This window comes from Mya arenaria, chromosome 14 (assembly GCF_026914265.1).
Source record: "Mya arenaria isolate MELC-2E11 chromosome 14, ASM2691426v1".
In the NCBI taxonomy this organism is placed as follows: Eukaryota; Metazoa; Mollusca; class Bivalvia; order Myida; family Myidae; genus Mya; species Mya arenaria.
In genome coordinates, this window is record NC_069135.1 from 49143146 (window position 1) to 49168799 (window position 25654).

At 35.6% G+C, this 25654-nt stretch overlaps 1 protein-coding gene across 1 annotated transcript; it reads right to left on the reverse strand.

Annotated features, from left to right (window-relative positions):
* Positions 1 to 488: 488 nt before the first annotated feature.
* LOC128217912 (succinate--CoA ligase [GDP-forming] subunit beta, mitochondrial-like) lies at positions 489 to 25374 on the reverse strand. The gene is made up of 10 exons (XM_052925368.1): positions 25275 to 25374; positions 23391 to 23535; positions 17717 to 17816; positions 16840 to 17083; positions 15838 to 15927; positions 12666 to 12762; positions 10980 to 11141; positions 5448 to 5590; positions 4443 to 4563; positions 489 to 3783 (listed from the first exon to the last, which is right to left on the reverse strand). Exons 1-10 carry the CDS (start codon positions 25344 to 25346, stop codon positions 3668 to 3670), a joined length of 1290 nt encoding a protein of 429 aa, XP_052781328.1. The 5' UTR covers positions 25347 to 25374; the 3' UTR covers positions 489 to 3667.
* Between the last annotated feature and the right edge of the window lie 280 nt (positions 25375 to 25654).

Sequence of the window (25654 nt, forward strand, 5' to 3'; positions counted from 1 at the left end):
ATGCCCCAGAGTTGGCCTTGTCGGGAGTGTGAGCCAATTGCATGACCTCGAATTGTGACCTTGACAAAACTATAAGGGAGGGATGGACACACGGACAGGAAGGGCATTATAACTGTAAACAGGCATATATAATTAAACCCTGTGATAAATTTGCGTAATTTTAAACACTTTAATTCCGGGGGATTTTCATCCCCCTCCGGGAGACCGGGGGATGGGTCGAAATTCCGGGGGATTTTATCCCCCGGAGGGGGATATGGCATGTATGACTGGGTGACTACTTAACAAATTAGTAACGGCGGGATGGACACACGAGCGGAGAGTGCAACTATGTAACAAATAAGTAACGGATGGATGGACACACGAGCATACAGGGCAACTACTGCACAAGATAGTAACGGGTAGATGGACACACGAAGGACATGAGAACTATCATATAACTGCCTTATAAGGGATATTAAGCATATAACTTATTAAAATAAGACTATCTGTACTATCTAGCATATTTATTGCATAATTAATACAAAAATCATCGGTTACAAATTTGTTGGATTGTGAAACAGTATGCTGTATTTGATTTATAATGACATCAATTCAATACAACCAATTTCGTACAACCATGGTGTTTTACAAAACATGATAATGCATAATTACATGTATATGTTTGTAGCTTTGAGTTGTGATGTCAGAGCTTATGAAGATGTTCATGATATTGATATTTATGTAACAAACAAATATTTTATTGATTATTGCAAATACAATTCTGAACAGGTCTTGAAAATTACAATGTACTAAAAGGTGGGACTAATAAACAGTTCCTCCCATGAAAAGAAATACAAAGTATAATTATCTTCATGCACTTTAAATAGTAATAGATATATAAGTAAAGTGACAAAATGGGAAATTTGAAAAATGGTACAAACGAGGGTTGTCCCTGAGGTTTGCTGAATTTCAACATAAAAACAAAAACAAACAATTGTTGTTGAAAATGTTTGTAAACTTGTTCAAAAGAAGTTTAATGTAATCTTCGTTGATGATAAAAATATAATGAAAATTATCAAACCATACATCTAGAGATTTCTTGTATCCATGACAACACATACAGTGTATGTGCACTTGTCTAAGGTAAAATCTTAACATTTGTGAAAGGCATTATTTCTATAGTTTTAAAATAAAATTCTGCAAACTTCCGCAATAACCCTGTAATACAAAATAACAATATCTTCTGAATAGCTTAAATAGTGCTGCATTCAATACTTGCACCTTTATCAAAGTTCATGTGTCCCAATATTGTGATTTGAAATAGAATAAACTTTTCAGCACAAAAAAACAATACACAAAATTTGAATAAAAATATCCAAAAAAAGTGAACATCTTAAAATGACAAGAGCTTTAATAAACTCAGTATAAACAGTACACAAATGTCTCTGTAACAGTAAAGTATGTTCTTTATTACATGATTTCTTGAAAGCTTCACTATCACGTATTGACTGTATTGACAACTTTGTAATTTTTTATCTTGGAATGAGCCAATTTTTTTGTAAATGTCTGAAAACCGGTCATTTAAGATCAGATCACATTTTTTAATAATTACGCTCGAAAATTGATATTTTATGACTAAAAGCCTTAAAAACGCTTTAAGAAATTTCATTTTGGCAGTTTTCCAAACAATTGAGATCTGTTCCATTGTGTGTTATCCTATATGACTGATTGGAAACAAAAATCAGCCTAAATCAGCTGATTTGGAGACAAAAAATGAAAAAACTTGTCAAATCGGTCAATCTTTGAGAGTCCATCTTTAGTACAAGATTCTTCATTGAATTCTTCATAAAGTAGAAATATGTGAGATAAAATCTGAAAAAAGAACAGTACTGGAAGCCGATTCAGTCAAGATATTAGTCGATTTTACTCGTAAATTAAAATGATCTTCTTGACATATTTTCGTTATTTTGCTACATGTTTGAGTCAATTTAACTTCAGCAAGTATTAAAAAATGAACACAAAGTTGAGAAAATAGCCATTTGGAACATTAGAACAGATTTAAGATAATTGATTTAACGACTTATATCCTTTTTTGAATTGGCCCTCTTGGTCCCAACATCCATTGTATTTTCCCCCCCAATTTCTTTGTCCATTTTCAATTTAGCAACACGTGACATACTGTTGGTAACTTATCAGTCAATGAGAAAATAATTATTATTTCTTCTTTCCAATAAGAAGCAAACGACCTTTTATACCCTCATCTATTTCATCGTGATAGAATACTACATAATTATGACTAGACTTATCCTTGATATGAAAAGTGGTTATACATAAAATTCTGCTCTCCATTTTCCATCTCAGGTCTGGTGTTCAATATTCATCTTAAGTTAATCATATTGTCATACATTATTGACTTCATCCACTCCATTGGTCAGTTATAAATAACAAGTAATATGATTAGCTACATCGTTCTTAGATCCAATTTAATTGAATACCAACCCAGATATATTTCTAGGTAACTTACAATAGATTGAGTAGAGTGTTTTAATTACATGTGGTATCTTATTGTGAAATGTTGGTTTTGACCATTTTCGCAGGATTCAAAATTAACTGTCATATATAACGATTCGATACATAAATAAAATTAATACTTAACTAGGTTTTAAATCCGTCACCTGATTTTTTGTAAAAATAGTAAATTTTAAACTGTCACCAAATTCCACCAATCAACAATGAACATACATTTTTTCTAGCATTTTTTTACAAATGAAATATTATTCGCATACGTCACCTCCCAAAGATTTCAAATATGAATCATACAAACATATACACTATGAAATATAAAATATATTTTTAACCAAAACTGAGGCAATCTGTTTAGGGTAATGTTCCAGGTTATGTTCCCTCTAAGAAATTGACTTGTTAACTGAAATACAGTTCTGAACAAATGGCCCAGTGATGTAAACTTTGATTGTAACCTAGCAAAATTTCTACCAGCATTAGATTACAAGCACTACAGCAAAGAATATTATCTGATTATCATACCTTGTAGATTATCTTTATTTTAAGTTCATGAACAAAATGTATTTACAAATCACCACATGGTAAATTCATATTATAACTACATGTAAGTCGCCATCATGAAATTAATTACTAGTATCATATTTAAATAATTATCATATTTAAATATATTTTATATATATGATTAGTGTAATAACTTTTGACTTGACATCAGAAATGAATTGTGTTGTAAAATTCCATGCAATATATAGTGACATTTAATGGCATAATGCTATCCACATTATATATACATATTTATGAAAAAAATGGAATATCACATTCGTGGTCATTGAATACAAAATGTAATAAACTTGGTAATTAAAATTTTAGAAAAACAAGTTTAATAAATTGTTATTGTTATTGAAGGACTAGTTAGGTGATATCCTGGATGTATTTCTAACATGGAATTTTACAGAACATGTACCATACTTCTTTTTAAATTAATTTTACAAATTTATTAGCCAAAATCAAGCTCAAAAATGTAACGGTACTATTAACTTTATTTTATCACAGACAATTCCATATCAACCTGATCATTAATCTATTATACACAATTCAGGGATCCATATACATAAAGCAGTCAATCTTTGGATACAAACATTTAAACACGCCTAAATGATGCATCAAATCAAGATTTCGGGAGCGTTGCCACCACTTTCTCTGCTGCGTCAGCCATATCCGAGGCAGTAATGATGTTGAGACCGCTGTCTTTCAATATTTTCAAAGCAGATGTGGCATTCTGACCTGGAAATAATAAAGTATTATTAATATTAATACTTCTGTCAAACCAGCTACAATGTCTTGCACACATTTATTTGTTAATCGCATTTCAACCAAGTTAAACTCAGTAATGAACATTGATAATCGTAACTAATTACCATTTACCAAAAAAACAAAATCATAAACCCACAATTAATATTTATAAGAAACATAAATAAATCATTGTAGAAATATCTCAAACTCATGCATGTAATTCAATTAAGGCAAAAGAAACGACAGATAAATAAAGTCTGCTTTATTCATTAAGATTCTTAGAAGCTGCAAATACTTGAAAATTAAAATCAAAAGAGAATCTCATTACAACCCATAAAGCTGAATTTACAGACACAGGCCTACTAAGACCATATTATTGGTTCAGAGATAAAAGTTGATATTTATTTTTTATTTAACAACAATTGTGGCATGATGTTGTGTAAGACTGTGGTCTAGTGTTGTGGGGGAGAACAGGTTACTTAGAGGAAATCTCACATGTCCTGCTTGGTGACCGCAAACCAAATTCACATATGCCGAGGCCAGGAATTGGACCCAGAATTCCTTGGTTATCAAATGAGTGCTAAGAAGTAACTTTTTTAATGATTCTGTTAGCAATTGTCTTAACAGTTTACCATTAACATAATCCTTACCTTCGAGTCTGACGACCATTGGTACATTCATGTGAGCGTCACTGTACGCCTTGATGATTCCATTGGCCATCGTCTCACAGTTTACAATGCCCCCGAACACATTGATCAAGATTGACTTCACCTATAATGGCATGTTATTCTCTTAAAGATGCACTATTACTCCCAAATAAATGGAACACATTTAATACAATTGTTTTAATACACCAGAAAGGATGAACAAATGTCCAAAGCAATGATTCTTATGAAGAATACAGAGTTTACTTTAAAACAAATGTGCAGAAAACATGGTATTGCTACCTTATGGACCATAGTAGATCGCAGAAAATCTTTTAGCATTCATCATTTAATACTTTTGCGTTTCAGCTATTAAATTAAATGTTATAATATTGTTAATAGTAATTAATTAATTCCATAAATGCATTATTTAGTCAGTAGTTGTCAGGGGTATAAAACTCAAAATTTATGTTTGTTTTACATGTGTATGTATTATTTTTTAATAAGAGTGTCACTTTAAAATGAGATGAACAGAAAAATACAGAAAGAACAATTTTTTCCATCACTTCAGTATAAAATCTACCAAACTGTTTTTGCAGAAAAGAAATTTCAATTAAGAAATGTTGTTTCATTTTTCATCTGCCCCAAATTTCTCGAAACTTCTTAAGGTTAACAGGCTTAAGTAGCTTATTTCAATAAGCCAAAATACATTGTTCATACTTAAATTTGATTTTGATAGTTAAAAATGGTTTTTATGATTATCTTAAAGATTATCCCTATTATAAGTCTAAAAACACCTTTAAAGAAGAAAATATGATGCTAATAAATGTAATACAACAAAAGTGATCTTTTAATAGCTTAATTCTGTTATAAGGGACTTTTCGAGAAATTGGGGCCAGATAATTATAATAGCACCATAACGTTTACACAATGGACATATCCATTGAAACATCAATTTTAATTCTTTGAAAATAGAATGCTATTCAATTTATAAATTATTTTTTAACATACATGAACATCAGCAGTAAGAATATGGAATGCTTCGTAGACTTGTTTCTCTGTTACTCCGCCCCCGACGTCCAGGAAGTTGGCCGGCTCTCCACCATGAAGCTTGATGATGTCCATTGTGGCCATCGCAAGCCCAGCACCATTCACTGAAATATTTATTGGAATGTCTTGTTATGCAGATTATAATACATTTCGTTATGCACCAGTTGGCTCATTCTCCCTATCGCCAGCCACGCTCCAATCAATGAAATGTTTGTTCAAATGTTTTGTTATTTAAATAATAATACATTTTTTAATGTACCAGTTGGGTTTTTCTCCCCTGTAAAGGTATATGATGATGTTTTATAGTGGCTGTCACCAGCCTCACACCATTCACTGAAAAGTGTGCTTTAATACTAAAACAAGTTTATTGACAGTAATTATTTATACTTGTACATGCACAGCGATGTATACAGATACAAATCAATGTACAGTGATGTATACAGATACAAATCAATGTACAGTGATGTATACAGATACAAATCAATGTACAGTGATGTATAAATGCTAGGGATGCAAATGAATGGCAAAATTGATATTTGAATATTCGGTACTTCTTTCGAACGAATATTCGATTACCAGAATACATCTTTTAAAAGTTGTAGTAAACTATTACAATATTCGCTAAAGTAATAGCCAGGGCATTTTAGCTTTACTTTCTCGTAACCACTACACGCGGCAGACCCTGAATTCCACCAAATGGGCCTATAAAATTCTTCATTTCAGAAAGACAAAAAATAATACTTTATGAACAAAGAAAAAAACAAAAACTTTTAATTTATATTCCTCTGCCTTCATATTTGTACACAACGTGAACTTAGATGGATTTCTTGTCAATTGGCGTTATGCGCCAATGGAGGGTGTTTCCGTAGGACGAGCAGCCTCGTTCTGGGATTGACCTTTACTAAAAAAACAAGAGGCCCAAAAGGGCCTATGCTCTACTGGCATGGCTCTTGTGGTCATTTTCAATCCAGAGCATGTACGTTTGAGTAATAGGCAACAAATATATAGTTCACTTTTAGTGTTTGGGTTAGCTGAAATCGCTGCACATTCAACATCTGAGGACAGGAAGTGTTGTAAGCAGATTAGTTGCATGAACTATTTTAATATGTGCCAAGAAAAGGTAATCTGAGGTTAAAAAATATTTGCTTTCAAAACTGTACTCGTCTTCAAAATTTCATTTCTGTAGCTTTAAAAATAAAAAGTCGGTCAAAGGTCAAAGTCAAGGACAACATTAATGCTTGTTTGCAAAACTGTTCACATGGTCAAAATTTCATTAAAATTTCATTACTGTAGCTTTAAAAATTAATAAGTAAGTCAAAAGGTAAGTAAGCCAGCTTTTGCCCAAGGGGCATTATTTCAAATGTTTTAAATTGCATCATATGATGCTCCACAACAAATATCAAAGGTATGGGCCTTGTGGTTTGAAACAAGAAGATTTTGAAAATATTTCTTAAATAAGTCTCTAGGAAAATTGTGACACCCAGGGCAGTGCTTAATACTTTCAAGGCCCATAATCTAGGCATGCATGGTCGGATCTGGCTTGGTTTTCAACAGGAACCGAGCTCTAATAGATATCTAAATACTGTACAAGTTTCATCAAGATACAATAAAAACTGAAGACTGTATCGTGCTCACAAGCTAGTGTTTACACAATAGCATTTTTTTTATACTATCAAGGGCCATAATCTAGGCATGCATGGGCGGATCTGGCTGGTTTTCTAAAGGAACTGAGCTCTAATGGTTATCTAAATACTGTACAAGTTTCATCGAGATACAATCAAAACTGAAGACTGTATCGTGTTCACAACCAATTGTTTACAGATGCACGGACGCACGAACGCACATACTACGTACACACTACCATCGCATAAGCTCTTCTGGCCTTTGGCCAGTAGAGCTAAAAATGGAAAAACCAAACAAACTTGGGAACTAGTTTATTTCAGAAATTCTTAATTGGTAGAGGCAATATACCGAAAATAATTGAATTTTTTGTGTCACTTGTCTTTCAGCCAGTTATTATAAAATTACGGGGACTTTTTATAAGACCTGACGATATGTCCCTTAATGACACATGACGCGTGTTTAGTTTATTGTCATCACATTCACACCTCTGGTATCATGGGCCAATCGTTGTAAAAACAAGACAAACGAATCTTAAACACAACAACAGAGTTGTAGGCAAAATATTTTTTATTATATTTATTCAACAACAAAACATCGAATATTCAAATACTGATTTTGACATTCGAAAACCAAACGTTTGATCAAATATTCGAATATTCGTTTGCATCCCTAATAAATGCACAGCGATGTATACAGATACAAATCAATGTACAGCGATGTAAACATGTACAGTGATGTATAAATGTACAGCGATGTAAACATGTACAGCGATGTAAACATGTACAGTGATGTATACATGTACAGCGATGTAAACATGTACAGCGATGTAAACATGTACAGTGATGTAAACATGTACAGCGATGTAAACATGTACAGTGATGTATACATGTACAGTGATGTAAACATGTACAGCGATGTAAACATGTACAGCGATGTAAACATGTACAGCAAAGTAAACATGTACAGCGATGTAAACATGTACAGTGATTTAAACATGTACAGCGATGTAAACATGTACAGTGATGTAAACATGTACAGCGATGTAAACATGTACAGTGATGTAAACATGTACAGCGATGTAAACATGTACAGTGATGTATAAATGTACAGCGATGTAAACATGTACAGTGATGTAAACATGTACAGTGATGTATAAATGTACAGCCATGTAAACATGTACAGCGATGTAAACATGTACCGTGATGTATAAATGTACAGCGACGTATACATGTACAGCGATGTAAACATGTACCGTGATGTATAAATGTACAACGATGTATACATGTACAGCGATGTATAAATGTACAGCGATGTAAACATGTACCGCAATGAATACAGCGATGTACAGCGATGTATATATGTACAGCGACATATACATGTACAGCGATGTAAACATGTACAGTGATGTAAACATGTACAGCGACATATACATGTACAGCGATGTAAACATGTACAGTGATGTAAACATGTACAGCGATGTAAACATGTACAGCGATGTATACATTTACAGCAATGTAAACATGTACAGTGATGTAAACATGTACAGCAATGAATACAGCGATATACAGCAATGTATATATGTACAGCGACATATACATGCACAGCGATGAATACATGTACAGCAATGTATGCATGTACCATTACATGTTCAGCAATGAATATATGTACATGTATAGCAATGAATACATGGGGAGCAGGACTTTTCAACCCAAAGAGTTAACATGAACCATTACATGAATTGTAATGCGATGTATACATGTTCCCTTGAATGTCCAGCAATGGTTACATATACCCTTACAGTCAGGTATAACATTGAATGAAATAAAACAAGAGATGTTTGTCAAACATTATGCCCCCCCTGAGCGCCATGTTGTCAGGATTATATGGACAATTGAATGAAATATGCATGGACCGAAATGACAGCTGATTTGTTGCAGTTAAGGCAGTTTTAAGATTATGACCATTAAAGTGTGAGGATAGGGTGGTTTATGACCATGACCTTTGACTCTATGAACTCAAAATCCAGAGTCATCAGCAGGTCACCAGAAACCTAAATGTCAAGTTCGAGGGCCATGGGTGCAGGCATTGTCAAGTTATCACAAGACAAGTTTTTTTCGTTCAAGGTCACTGTGACCTTGACCTTTGACCCAATGACCCCTTAAATCATAAGGGGTCATCTACAAGTCAGATACAACTCCAAGTCAAGTTTGAAGGCCATGGGTTCAGGCATTGTTGAGTTATCACTCGGACAACCTTTTACCATTCAAGATCACTGTGACCTTGACCTTTGGCTCTATGAATCCTTAAATCAATAAGGGTGATCTACTGATCAGGCTTAACATCCATGTCAAGTTTAATGATCATAGGTTCAGGCATTGTTGAGATATCAGTGGGAGAAGATTTGTTAACTTTTTTGCGTTAAAGGTTACTGTGACATTGACCTTGGCCTGATGACCCCCAAAGACGATAGGGGTCATCTACTGGGCAGGCCCAACCTTCATGTCAAGTTTGATGACCATAGGTCCAGGAATTGTCTAGGTCGCTTTGAAGGTCACTGTGACCTTGACCTTTGACCCCTAAAATTAATAGGGGTCATCTACTGGTCAGGCCCAACCTCCATGTCAAGTTTGAGGGCCATAGGTGCAGGCATTGTTGAGTTATCACTCGGACAACCTTTTATCATTCAAGGTCACTGTGACCTTGACCTTTGGCCCAATGATCCCTAAAATCAATAGGGACCATCTTCTGGCCAGGCCCAACCTCCAAGTCAAGTTTGAGGGCCATGGGTGCAGGCATTGTCGAGTTATCACTCGGACAACCTTTTACCATTCCAGGTCACTGTGACCTTGACCTTTGGCCAGATGACCCCCAAAAACATAGGGGTCATCTCCTGGTCAGGCCAATTCTCCAAGTCAAGTTTGAGGGCCATGGGTGCAGGCATTGTCGAGTTATCAATCTGACAACCTTTTACCATTTAAGGTGACTGTGACCTTGACCTTTGGCCAGATGACCCCCAAAAACAAAAGGGGTCATGTACTGGTCAGGCCCAATTCCAAGTCAAGTTTGAGGGCCATGGGTGCAGGCATTGTCAAGTTATCACAAGGAAAACCTTTAACCATTCAAGGTGACTGTGACCTTGACCTTTGGCCCGATGACCCCCAAAAACAATAGGGGTCTTCTACTGGTCTGGCCCAACCTCCAATTCAATTATGAGGGCCATGGGTGCAGGCATTGTCGAATTATCACTCGGACAACCTTTTACCATTCAAGGTGACTGTGACCTTGACCTTTGGCCCGATGACCCCCAAAAACAATAGGGGTCATCTACTGGTCAGGCCCAACGAGGGCCATGGGTGCCGGCATTGTTGAGTTATCACTCGGACAACCTTTTACCATTCAAGGTCACTGTGAACTTGACCTTTGACCCGATGAGCCCCAAAAACAATAGGGGTCAGCTACTGGTCAGGCCCAACCTCCAAGTCAAGTTTGAGGGCCATGGGTGCAGGCATTGTCAAGTTATCACTCGGACGACCTTTTACCATTCAAGGTCACTGTGACCTTAACCTTTGGCCTGATGACCCCCCAAAACAATAGGGGTCATCTACTGGTCAGGCCCAACCTCCATGTCAAGTTTGAGGGCCATGGGTGCAGGAATTGTTGAGTTATCACTCGGACAAGCTTTGGTCTACCGACGGACCGACCGACATACCGACATGCCTGTGCAAAGCAATATACCCCTCTTCTTCGAAGGGGGGCATAATGAATCATTAAATGCATTAACTGTTACATGTACAGCGATATATACATATACATGTACAGTTACATTTACAGAGATGTATCCAAATATTATAAGGGTAATGCAGAACTTACCGAGACATCCAATGTTTCCCTCAAGGCCGATGTAGTTAAGGTGGTGTTCCTCAGCCTCTCTCTCGCGAGGGTCAAGCTCCGACAAGTCGTCCATCGCAAATATATCCTTTTGACGATACTGTGCGTTGTCGTCAAAGTTGATCTTTGCATCAAAACATAGAACTGGAAAAAAGACAATCAGGGCTTGAAAGGCGACGTTGTTTTTGTGGAAATTTGTTGTAGGACTTTTCATATGTATTCTCATTTTAGTACCAGAAGAATTTTGGATAAATCCATATTAACAGTATGTATCTACTCTCTCACTTATCCTCAATGTCGTTTACTTTTCATATTTAAAGGCAAATATCCCTGATTCCTGAGTTTGTTTTTTGTTCTATATCAGTGTATACAAAATTTTCAGTGTAAGACCCGCGCATTCTATAATCATAATTGCGAAACACTTCCCGAGGCCCTGATAAAGTCTATTTGTCACTTTAACTTGTTTGAAAGTCGTTAGCACTCAGTTGTGTCCAACTGATTTATAAGAAGATATCTGGATAAATCCACTATGTAGGCGTCCAATATTAGTACCGTATACAATTTATACATTTTTATATAGTGAAATATAGTTTATCCATAGGACTGTCCTGATTCCTCGTATAAAAGGGATATTTGCATTTAAAGCTGCACTTTCACAGGTTGACATTGTTAACATTTGGTTAATAAATTTTGTCTCAAAATCAGCTGATTTTTGACTTCATTGCCTTCAATTCAGTCCAAAAAAACTCAGAATAAAACATATCCCAATTATTTGAAAACAAGAGGCCCAAAAGGGCCTATGCTCTACTGGCATGGCTCTTGTGGTCATTTTCAATCCAGAACATGTACGTTTGAGTAATAGGCAACAAATATATAGTTTACTTTTTGTGTTTGGGTTTGCTGAAAACGCTGCACGTTCAACATCTGAGGACAGGAAGTGTTGTAAGCAGATTGGTTGCATGAACTATTTTAATATGTGCCAAGTTAAGGTAATCTGAGGGTAAATATTTGCTTTCAAAACTGTACTCATTGTCAAAATTTCATTTCTGTAGGTTTAAAAATAAAAAGTCGGTCAAAGGTCAATGACATCCGAGGATAACATTAATGCTCGTTTGCAAAACTGTTCCCATGGTCAAAATTTCATTACTGTAGCTTTAAAAAATAAAAAGTAAGTCAAAAGGGGTGGGGCCAGCTTTTGCCCAAGGGGCATTATTTCAAATGTTTTCAAATGCATCATATGATGCACCACAACAAATATCAAAGGTAGGGCCTTGTGGTTTGAAACAAGAAGATTTTGAAAATATTTCTTAAGTCTCTAGGAAAATTGTGACACCCAGGGCAGTGCCAGTGTTGACCCATGGGGCATAATTTGAACAACCATGGTAGTGGACCACTAAATAAAGCCTTGCTCAAAATTGCAAGGATTTGCATAGTGGTTTCAGACAAAAAGGTTTTTAACATTTCCCAATTTAAGGGGGGGGGGGGGGGGAGTCCGTCCCTTTCCAAGAAAAGAGAACTCTTTCCGGGGCCTCCGCCAACGTCGTCGCTTTCAGATGTAAGCTTGTTCTGGCAATATTTCATTCCATCTTATCATAAACAACACAAATAAAGGTAATTCCTAAAAGATCACCTAGGTGTAGATACTTTCTCAATATAAGAGATCTTTACCTCGACCACACGGTGTTTCAGCAAACGGATTGATCTCAATTTGTGTGGCGTCAACATCAATAAACATCTTATAGAGCTTCTGGACTTGTTCGGAAGCCTGAATATAAAAAAAGACTCATTAGAATGGGATAAAACAATTATCAACCCTGGAATGCCTGTAGTTTGTGACAGCCATTTTTACTTAAATAATACTAACTTATTTTAGCTTCATTGTGGCACTGTAGGCAGCTAAAAAATGTTGTTATGAACCACTCGTAAGTCTATTTTCTTGGTAGAAACCAGTATTGGTGTCCTCTGAGAGGTTAAGAGAACATTTCACTGGTGGGGATAGAACACAAAACCACTTCAGACAGAGACAGACACCTTTACTACTAGAACAGTCTCTACCTGGTGGGGAGCGCACCCAATACCTCTTGGTGGAGAGTGGACACCTTTACCACTAGACCACTCTCTACCTGATGGGGATTGGAACCCAATACCTCTTGGTGGAGAGACAGACACCTTTACCACTTGGCCACTCTCTACCTGGTGGGGACCACACCCAATACCTCTTGAGACAGAGACAGACACCTTTACCACTAGACCACTCTCTACCTGGTGGGGAGCGCACCCAATACTTCTTGGTGGTGAGTGGACACCTTTACCACTAGACCACTCTCTACCTGGAGGGGAGCGGAACCCAATACCTCTTGGTGGATAGTGGACACCTTTACCACTAGACCACTCTATACCTGGTGGGGAGCGCACCCAATACCTCTTGGTGGAGAGTGGACACCTTTACCACTAGACCACTCTCTGCCTGGTGGGGATTGGAACCCAATATCTCTTGAGACAGAGACAGACACCTTTACTACTAGACCACTCCAGTGCCGTAGCTACACTGAGACCAGTGTTTTTTGAGCATTTAACAATTTCTATAGCTCTAAAAATAACTCTTTTTGACTCACTTCATTTGCCTCAATGTACACAAACCATCGACCAAAGATACCCCAGAATGCAGGAAATCCCTTCTTGCAAAAAAAATCTGGGGTGGAGGGAGCATAATTCAGGACCCCCATAGATCGTTCTGCCTCGGTGTTTTTTAAAGTCTGGCTACGGCACTGCACTCTCTACCTGGTGGGGATCGACACCCAATACATCTTGAGACAGAGACAGACACCTTTACCACTTGGCCACTCTCTACCTGGTGGGGAGCGCACCCAATACCTCTTGAGACAGAGACAGACACCTTTACTACTTGACCACTCTTCACCTGGTGGGGATTGGAACCCAATACCTCTTGAGACAGAGACAGACACCTTTACCACTTAACCAATCTCTATACCTGGTGGGGATCGAAACCCAATACCTCTTGATACAGAGACAGACACCTTTACCACTAGACCACTCTCTACCTGGTGGGGATTGGAACCCAATACCTCTTGAGACAGATACAGACACCTTTACCACTAGACCAGTCTCTACCTGGTGGGGATCGAAACCCAATACCTCTTGAGAAAGAGACAAACACCTTTACCACTAGACCACTCTCTATACCTGGTGGGGATCGAAACCCAATACCTCTTGAGACAGAGACAGACACCTTTACTACTAGACCACTCTCTACCTGGTGGGGATCGGAACCCAATACCTCTTTGTCAAGAGACAGACACCTTTACCACTAGACCACTCTCTACCTGGTGGGGATCGAAACCCAATACCTCTTGAGACAGAGACAGACACCTTTACTACTAGACCACTCTCTACCTGGTGGGGATCGAAACCCAATACCTCTTGAGACAGAGACAGACACCTTTACTACTTGGCCACTCTTCACCTGGTGGGGATCGAAACCCAATACCTCTTTGTCAAGAGACAGACACCTTTACCACTAGACCACTCTCTACCTGGTGGGGATCGAAACCCAATACCTCTTGAGACAGAGACAGACACCTTTACTACTAGACCACTCTCTACCTGGTGGGGATCGGAACCCAATACCTCTTTGTCGAGAGACAGACACCTTTACCACTAGACCACTCTCTACCTAGTGGGGCTCGACACCCAAGAGATTTACCCAAAACCTCTTGGCGATAGAGGGACACCATAACCAATACTATATCCGAAGCCAGATTTGAATCTTTTTGACGATGCAATTTTGCAAACCTAGGATTTGAGCTAGCGACCTAGTATTTTTAACCAAAAAGACCCATATTTATACTTATCGGAGATATCATTTATACAAATAACCTGATCAACAGAAACTATTCCATTTGTGTGAGGATTAAATGAACATTTTATAAATACATCAGCTTTTCCAATAAGATTTTTCCCAGAGACCTAGTTTTTGACCCTAGATGACACACTTTATCATCTAAGATTTCTTGTACACAAATATTTTTAAAGTAAATTCAAATTAAAAAATATATATATTCTTTTTAACATGGGTAGATATGTTATTCAAGATTGGAATGCATGTTTATAAAATAGCAATTGAATTTAGTTGTTGACTGATATTGATAGGTTTGGTAAGCATAGAATTATTTTTATGACATGGGGAAAATATTTCCTAAGATTTGACCTAGAGACCTAGTTTTTGATCTGAGGTGACCCATATTCACAAATGTTTAAGACAACATGTAGACAAATCTTCTGATCAAGTTTCATAAAGATTTGACAAAAATAAATGATTTTTTAATTAAAGATTTGATCTTGTGACCTAGATTTTGACCGGGGATGACCCATATTAATAAACTTTCAAGATATTATGCAGACAAATATTCTGACCAAGTTTTATCAAGATATGAAAAAAAATGTTGAATTTATGATGTGGAAATATTTTTCCTAAGAATTGACCTAGTGACCTAGATTTTGACCCAGGTTGACCCATGTTAAAAAATATGTAAGATATAATGCAGACAAGCATTCTGACCATGTTTCATCAAGATTTGATAAAAATTGTTGAAGTTATTACTGTGATATATTTCTTGTAAAGATTTGGTTTTTGCCATTCTATAACCTGTAATTTTTTCAATGAAAAATCCGGCTTAAAATTTCACATGAATTTTATAATTCATAAATCAAGCCCGTTGAATGAAAGTCAAATAACTATTTATTGATTATCAGCCACACTATAAAATACAACAGCGTTAAATAAGCTGTTAACACTTTTTGAAAGACAGAAATGACTTACACTCTCTGCCTGTTTCCCTGTGAAGCCAAGTTTTTTAGCCACTCGACGGGCAACTTCCGGGCTCAACCCTTCCATGATATCGATGGGCTCCTGCAAGGGCGAAAACTGATTGAGTTAGACAATTCTACTTAGTTAAATAACCGCTGATGATTGAAAATTATGGCCTGCATTCTTTGTACATTTAATACTTATTGTATTTGATGTAGACAAACCATGTTAATCATTTACAATTTATTATTATTTCATCAGTAAAAAAGGGTTAATTACAAAATGTATCCATAAAACATGCAGTTAGTTATTAAATCTTATACAGGCATTTTGCATTAATGCATTAAAAGTTGTTGTTGTTATTGCAAAAGGTAAATTCTGGTCACATTTTAAGAACAATTGCTTCACTTTTGAAAATGGAATTGGTAACTTACAGACAGTGGTTTTTGGCTGATAATTGTAAATCCTGAAATATACCTGGGGTTAGTGATGGGCAATCGGCTTGGATTTTCATAATCAATTAATTGGCGACCCTGATCAATCCGATTAATTGGCTGTAATTGGACAGTATCACAAAAGCAACATTTTCTGATGTATATATATGAATAAGGACCTTATAGCGCTTACTTCCCTTAACTCTAAGTTACTGCACTATATAAAGTTGGAAATTTACTAGATTCAAGCATCCATTTCTTCTGATTATTCGATTATGGAACAATGAGGTCGCTGATTGCTGAGTTACTAATTGTCTGCCGATATAATCGATTATCGGAGATCATCGGCCCATCAGTACCTGGGTGTGTATTTGAGTATGAGGGATGTATTCCCAAAGCAGGGTAAAGAGGCTGTGACCCCTTTTGAAATTGTTTGCAAAGTCACTGAAATTCATTTCAAGGTACTGCCTGTGGTTTTCAATGCAAAAAAACAACAATTTTGCAACTGTGCAATAATCTGAAGTTAAATGCCCTCAATCCTGATTTCAAGATTAATTTACAGAACAAACTTCAAATCTACCTTAAATATGGCATCTGGGTTTTTCTCAGCTACTTCTTCAATATCCATCCCACCCTGGCTACTACCAACAATCACCGGTCCACTATAACTGCGGTCCAGTAGGATTGCAAGGTACGTTTCCCTTGCAATGTCCAGAGCCTCAGCAACCATCACTTTCTTCACGAGCACACCGTTTGGTGGCGTCTGTTTTGTTACAAGTCTGTGTCCAACCATGTTTTCTACCAGACCTTCAATTTCATTCGTGCTGGAAGACATCAACTTCAATTTAAAAAGTTATAAGTCATATTTGTACTTAAATTATTCATTACATACCAACATTTATTCTGTTCATATAGAATACTTATCCCAGATTTTATCATAGATGTACCACATTGGAGAGAGTATGTTGTTTTTGAAGTTTTTCTGTTTTTGAAGAAAAAAAGTCCAGCTATTGTAATAGTCTTGGTGAGCCGTGTTCGATTCCAAGCATGTGAGTTTGGCTGGCAGTCACGAAGCCAGACAAGTTGGTTTACTCCGGATTCCCCACAACACAAGGCCACACTATCGCACAACATCGTGCCAACAAGAGTGACTTAGCATAAGTTAATAAAAACTTTCTTTACAATCGTTGTAAAATAAATAACATTTAAACTGACTTTCGTTTTTCAAACTATTCATTACTCACACTTAGTGCTCATTGTGTTTAATTTCAATTACTTGGGAAGTAGGTGCAGTAATTATTACATATACAATGTACAAGTACATAGAAAATTATTTTTTATCCCATGGCCATTCACATGATACAAGTACTTCACAAGCAAACTCAGCCATTTGCTGGCTAACCTTATGATGAGACTTACTTAAAATCTACATGCATACTGCAAAAAGAAACAATTACTTTTTTGTGAGTTTAACACCACCCTTGAAGCCATTGGAGAATGTTCCTTTTCCTCTGCCACCAGCTAGAATCTGGGCCTTGATCACATACTCGCTTGCCTCTGGAAATAAACAAGTATTATTTTAAAATAATTCTCCTTTTGGGGCCTATGACTGCTAAGATAAAGTAGTGGGCAAAATTTCAATCTTTCAACTTTTTCTGTATGTTTCATATTATATTGTTAATAATTTGACACAAGATTTAAGACATTTAAAGCTTACTATTTTTTAGCATTTATACATGGACACCCAATCTCTTACTTGCATACGAACAAACTGCAAATTGTTCAAAACACAGCTGCACGTATCATTACGAAAACAAGCCGTTTTGAACACATAACACCAATCCTTAAAGACCTTCACTGGCTTCAAATACAAGATAGAATTAAATATTGGTTTCATGTTGTTGATTTCTTATTCTTATTTTACTTTTTTATGCTTATTTTATTGCATATAGCATTTTTAGACACTTTATGTGTGTGTGTTTTTTTTTGACAACATATGAGTTTCACTTGAATTGGTTTAATATGTTAAAATATGTCACTTTTGGTGATTTCCACATATCTGCGATATGTCACATGTTTAATTGTAAAGCGCCCTTGAACGTATTTTTTTATGAAAAGGGCGCTCAACAAATCTGGTCTAATAATAATAATAATACTAGGGATTAACAATGATCAAGTGTTGTCGAAAATCAAGCCTTTACAACAGTGGTCACTGATAATAGATTGCATTGCTACAGCAAGGATTTCATCCGAGAGAGAGACCGAATAAAAAAATTAAGAGTTCGGAAACTACAGAAGATGACAGGTCAGTGTGGTTTTGTAGCTTTAAAAAACAACAACAAGTGTCCGCATAAGAATACTCATTCTTTAGTATTTAAAGGCAAGTTGAGAATGACTCAACACATTTGTGCAGTATGCTGGCAGAAAGATAAGAAGAAACTGGAACATCCAGAATGTTCATCGTCATGTCGATACTCAGTCACGGCCTGACATTGGAGTCAGATGCCAAATGTTCACTGTGAAAATAATGTGGTTGATTTATTTTTACCTCATTACTGTTCTGTCAAGTATGAATCTGATATCAATTTAACAAAATCACATAATTTTGCAGTTAAGGGAATAAAAAATCAGAAAATAAGGGATGTAAATAATAGTATGAAGCCTATGTGTTTAAATACTATACATTCATGTAAATTGTGCAAAGTTTTGAAACCACTTGCGAGTGCGAAAGAAGTTAGTAATTTAGTTAGGGTTCATGAGTTAGTTAAACGCTCCGGAAAGTTTAATTTCGAGGGCTGTAGAATACCTATTAATAATAGGATCAACACAAAGTTCATGAGGTTGATGTTGTCAAATTTTGGATATAAGGATATGTTAGTGTGTGATTTGTTGGAATTTGGCTTCCCAATAGGTTTTACAGGTGATGAAAATAGTATGACTGAGATGAAGGATATCTGGAAGTATAAGAATTATAAGGGGGCTGAGGAATTCCCAGTACAAGTTTCAGAATATTTGCATAAGGCTTAAGGAGTTGAAATACAATGCAATTATTGGGCCTTTCAAAGCTAACCCTTTTTCCTCAAATTTACTGATTTCTCCATTAAATACAGTACCAAAGCAGACGGTAGAGGACGGACAGATTAATTTAGATTTGAGTAGTTGTACTAGTGGTGCAGTAAATGACTTGGTGCCAAAAGATTGGTATTTGGGTCAACCAGTGTCATTGAATTTCCCTAGAGTTGATGATTTTGTCAGATTAGTGGAAGCTAAAGGAAGAGGAGCTTTGATGTACAAAAAGGATTTGTCTAGAGCATACAGACAGATAAGTATCTGCCCTTCAAGCTATAATTTAGTGGCATATGTATGGAAACAACATATCTTTTGTGATACGGTACTAACAATGGGGTGTAGTTCTTCAACACAAATTTGTCAGTGGGTGACTTGTGCTATTGCCTTTTTGATGTTGATAATAGGAGTAGCAGTGTTAAATTACTTAGATGATTTCGCTGAGTCGAAAAACATTTGGAGGCTATGTTTGCCTATAACACGTTAGGTTACTTGTTGGAGAAATGCGGTATTGAGGAGTCTCCTAAAAAGAGTTGTCCCCCTTCAGAAGTTATGACATTTTGAGGGGTATTGTTTAACAGTCGTGATTTGACTATAGGTATCACGCCGGAAGGATTAGTTGAGATTATGTTGCTAATAAAAGCGTGGTTAAGTAAAGACAAAGCTACTAAACGAGAAGTTCAGTCTTTATTGGGTAAGCTTTTAATTTCATAGGAGCATGTGTAAAGCAGAGTAGAGTAATGATAGCCAGAATTTTAAACTGGTTGAGAGAATTATACAGAGTAGAGGATGAAGTGAAGAATAGCTTAAATGACATTCCAGTTCAAGTCAAGAAGGACTTAAATTGGTGGCACAAATTTATTCCTTTGCATAATGGTATTTCAATGATGTCAGTGAATAGTAGGTCGGAACCAGACAAGATTTTCAGTGTAGATAGTTGTTTGACAGGTTGTGGTGGTTTTTTCAATGGGGCATATTTTCATGCTATGTTTCCAAAGGAGATATTAGAGAAAAAACTACATCTAGCAGCACTAGAGATGCTTACCATAGTTGTAGGTGTACATCTATGGGGAAAGTACTTTAAGAACATGAAGATAAAAGTATTATGTGATAACATGGCAGTATGCATAGCATTGAATTCAGGAAAGGCTAGATGGTCATTTTTGCAGGACTGTTTGAGGGAAATTTGTTTTGTTGCTTGTATCAATGAGTTTGAAATTAAGGCAGAACATTTATTGTCGGGCGATAACAGAATTGCAGACAATTTGTCGAGATGGGAATTAGATAAGAAGTATGAAATGGCATTTAGGAATCTAACTAGAGGGTATGAGTAAGTCTATTGCAAAGTGTCAGAAGAAGATTTTAGGTTCTGGAACTCTTGGTAAGGTAAATAGTGCTTAGAGATAGTAGTATACAGAATTAAGATAATGCATTTATGTTTTTAACTGTTTTCAGAACGCCATTTGAAATAGTTAAAGAGGGAAGTTAAAGAAATTCATAGACAAGCTTATGCGGGAGGCTCAAGAAAAAAATTAAAAATTCAAATTGAATCCTTTTTATTATTTTGTGCATATTTTGGTATTAGTGGTATTCCGGTGTCTACTGAAACGTTGCAGTTGTACATTCAGTTTTTGGGTAGAACATTTAAATCCGTTGATTCAATTAAAAACTATGTAAGTGGTGTTAAAACTTTGCATATGTTGTTGGGTTACAAAGTGGAGCATCTGAATATTTTTTGTTAAATTTGTCATTCCGGGGTTTATCTAAAGAAAAACTGCATTTAGTTAAAAGAGCGGAGCCTATAGTATTACACCTCTTATTTTAATGAAGTTTCTTGAGGTATTTAATTTGTCAAATAGTGGTGACATAGTACCGTATTATATCATGCATAGGACGCACTTTTTTACCCCCAATTCTCGTCTTAAAAATTGCCTGCGTCCTTTCTATGCTATTAGAATTTCATGTTTTTTTCCAAGTCCATTTCTGGTCGAAAATATCGGACCGGGGAAGAACGCGGTAATAGTAAGTATCTGTACTGCGTCACCGAAGAGAACAACTAACATAGGTAAAATCAAGCAAGTTAACACACGCAGAAATATATTGAATGTTTACTTTAAAATGATTTATTGAGAAATAAATTGAAAAAAAAACATGAGTGTTTACTTTTTTATAAAAGGGACGCTACTCACAAAAACTCGATGTGAGTGCACTTGAGTGCGATTGAGTTATAACGGCAACGGAAATCGGGAAAGGAGGTAAATATCAATTAATCGTTGTTTATGATTTTAATGTTTCTATATTTTACAAAACATTTTGTTGTATGTTACTGTTTTAAAAAATTGATAAATGAATGTGCATAACGCAAAGTAGCATTATTGTCACTATCAAATCTTTTCAAATGTGCGAAGGTGTGAAAAACACCGGCTGTCTGTTATTAGAAAAACATCAATAGAACAAACTATTGTGATGGTAATACCTTATGGTTGTTTGTTCGCACTTTACCCGATGTGCCTTCCGCTGGCAAGATTAATTACTGACACTTAATTATGCCGACATGCTTTAATCCGCACAGCGACAAGCCTTATCAAAACAATCATCAGTTTTGACAATACACAGTTTTGTTGCGATTGCAACGGTTGCAACTGTTGACTGTCATTCAGAAGGCATGTGGAGACTATTGCAACGGTTGCAACGGTTGACTGTCAGTCGGGACTATTACGCCATTTGTATAAGTCTTATAATATGCGTAAATGTTCTCAAAATGTCAAGACATATACCATTGTTGTGTAGCTAAATTACCAAAATACGACAATAATTATCGAAATACACAAGACAGTTACCAAAATATGCCTTATATACAATTTTTGTTTTAGTTTTTTTACTTCAATATATATGTTATAAATACTTGACCATCCTCAATTTTTCGGCTCCGATTTTGACATTTTTCCGCTGCGTCCTATCTTATATATTAAGGGGTTTTACCCGTTTTCTCAACTATTTTCTTGCCTGCGTCCTATCTATGCTAGCGTCCTATACATGATATAATACGGTATATTGGTGTCTCTTTTTGTTTGCATTTTTTCTATTAGCAAGACAGTCAAATCTGGTGCCTACTAGTAAAATGTCCAGTACGAGCTTATACTAATATGTTGAAATACGTTGAAAGAGAACCGGATCAGCCATTATTTTTATTAAAGTCCGGTCAGCCAATTTCTTATAAGTCTTTTATGGCAGTATTGAAGAAGAAAATTAATAAAATAGGTCTAGATGAAATTAAGTTTTCAACTAATTCCTTTAGAATAGGGATGGCTTCTTTGGCCTTTAGATTTGGTTTACCTTCAGATATAATACAACTTATGGGGGACTGGCAATCAGACGCCTACAAAACTTATTTACAATATTCTATTGCTGATAAAGTTAAAATTTCAAAGTTTATTGTACAGGAGTAAGAAAAGTCTGAACTTAGCACATGTTAAAATGATTATCTGGATTTGTTGTAACATAGTTTGTTCTATTTCCTGGTTTAGCAGACTCTTAGAAAAGCAATAGGTAAATTATATGTTGCATGAAAAATTAGAAGCATGAAAGTTAATAGTGTTGTTGCTCTTTGTGACTGTTGTTTTATGTTTGTTTGCTTCATTTCATGTTGCTTTGTTTGGGCTTTTGTTGGCGGTTTGCTTTTGTTAGAATTTGATGTGCTTACTTATATTAATTTCTTGTTGATATGTCATTGATTGATGAATTTAATTTAAGTATATATTCAATTCGTGTTGATTTGTCATTGATTGATTTATTTATCATCAATTTGATTGCAACTCGAAAAAGTTTGATTTATCAAATACATTATTAACTATGACTTTGTGTTGTTTATTTAGTGTGAATAGGAAGTTGATATTTTAAGATCAGAGTTTTTGTCTACTGGTTACAATTAGAAGACTCATAAGCAGATTATTAATTTAAAATTATCAGTATTTGTAGGTACACAAAAAAAAGACATGTTAGTAATATAAACTAGAGTTAAAGGTCACAGAAAATGAAAACGGACATCAACATTTACAAACATACTCAATCTTTCTGGCACATGTTTAGCATCCCAATGGTTGTCAACAACTTCAAAGTTCTGGACATCGATCTCATGTTCTTTCATAAGCATTTTGCTCTGGTATTCCTGAAGATGAAGCCATCTTGCTGATTGGTAACTAGCCACAGCCTGAAATATAACAAAAGGAACACTGGCATACAAGGTGCTCCATATGAAATCTGTTTCTTGTATAAATGACTAACTTTATATGTGATTTTATTTGAGATGGAAAAACATGAAAATATAAAAAACTCATATGATAATTTATACCTTAATAAAACCATAATTACTTGAATGTAAATTTTAATGAAAATAAATATACAAAAACAGTGCCAAAATGTGGACCTACATGTATATAGAAGAATCCCCCATAATGTGGTCCCCCGTCGGGGATCCATATGACGTGGATTTTTTTTTTTTAAACTAGCTCAAGGTTGACAGCAGAAAGCATACATACTATCATTAGTGTGAAATTCCCTGAAGGACCATGATGACTTAGTCTAAAAACCATTGTAATTAGAGTGTGTTTCAGTATTTATTCATATGTCATGAATATATATATATTGCCCTCAATTTCCCTGCATATAAATCCTCTGATGTAATATCAAAATCCCCTGGAATTAAGACCAAAATCGCCTGGGAAGCCTCTCAGAATTATGGCATGTATGAATTTGGTAAAATTTAAACAGTTTAAAATTTAAACAGTTTAATAAACGTAATGAACGTAACTCATGAGAACTAGGTAGTCTAAAATATTAGACGTGTTATATGGGATTCTTCCAATCCCTAACGTCTAAACGGGAATGTGCAAAAAACGGGGGTGTTTTATAAGTATTGAAATTGTTTTAAGTGAAGTATTTTATGGTTGAAATTGATCATTAAGCGTTATATTCATATTTGACCATGTAAGTGAAATGCTATTTTGCACTAAACAAGCATTTAATGCATTAAAACAAGTTGTTTACCTTTCCAATAAAACGAAAGTTGACTGACACAGAAAACAAGTATGCGAAGGGGAACAACTCGATACAATCGTAATAACTCGGCCTCCTCCGACAAAGCTTCGAGATAGACCTCGTTATACAATCGTAACAACTCGGCCGAAATGTTCCGAGCGATTTAAAACTGTGCCCTGAAGCCTTGCAGGTGCCCTTCATGTATATATCGTTATGTTTTGACAGAATGAAATGAAGAAAAGCCGTCAAACTCATAATTATAAGTTGGATATTTATTTTTTGTGTACGGAACTAATATAAAATAACATTATCTGGTAATATTTCTTGTTTTTATGATATTTTATAGACGCAATATGCTTTAACCCGGAATCCTGATCGGAACAACTACCCACTTTTGATACTAAACAATTTGTACGTGAAGGATTTGCCATATCAAAAATCTAAAAAAAATCCGTCAACGTACAATTATTTGGACTAGAGAACTAGGATACCTGTACTTGATAAAGCTTAACATCTGACTTGTCAGGGATAATTAACATTGTTAACAAGAACAGAAAATTTTCAAAGTAACCTAGCATACTTGGCCAATTGACTTGTTGAGGGTTCGTGAGCCGTAAATAATCAATTTTTTATAAATTTATTCACTGTGTTTAAAACATGTATCTAAAATATCAAATAAGTCATTTTAATATACTTATTTTGAAGATGAGCAAGCTCACATTTATGTTAATGTTACTTTTTTGACAGGCATTGCTCCTACACAGACAGCGACTGAAAGTGAGCAGGATTAAATCCAAAATAATTTGACAAGCAAAGTTGCGATAATCAAGAGAGCAATTGTTAATAACTGAAATGAAACATAAAAATAAACAGTTTATCAATATCTGTGCAGGGCTAGAATCCATGACACACCTTAGACCGTGAAAACGGCTGCAAAAGCTGCTTGACCAAAATGTGACGACAAGAATTCAAGGGCGCAGCCATGTTGTTATGTAGCGTAACCGCATAGTTGCACGATTAGCGCCCTTTGTTATAAATTAGCCATTTGCACTTACAAAGTTAAATGTCTGGCGGTGTATTTCAAAGGTTAGTTTTACATTTTAGACTTATTTATTCCATACAACTATTTTATTAGCGACAATAATAATTAAAGAAATCATGTTAAACATTATTAATTAACCGGGAGTTGTTTTCATAAAGAGTATAAGTAAAAATAAAGCTGTCTCCCTTTATGTTTTCGCAAAGTGGAATATACCCGTTTTACCCATCTTAATAATGAACTCGTCCGCCCG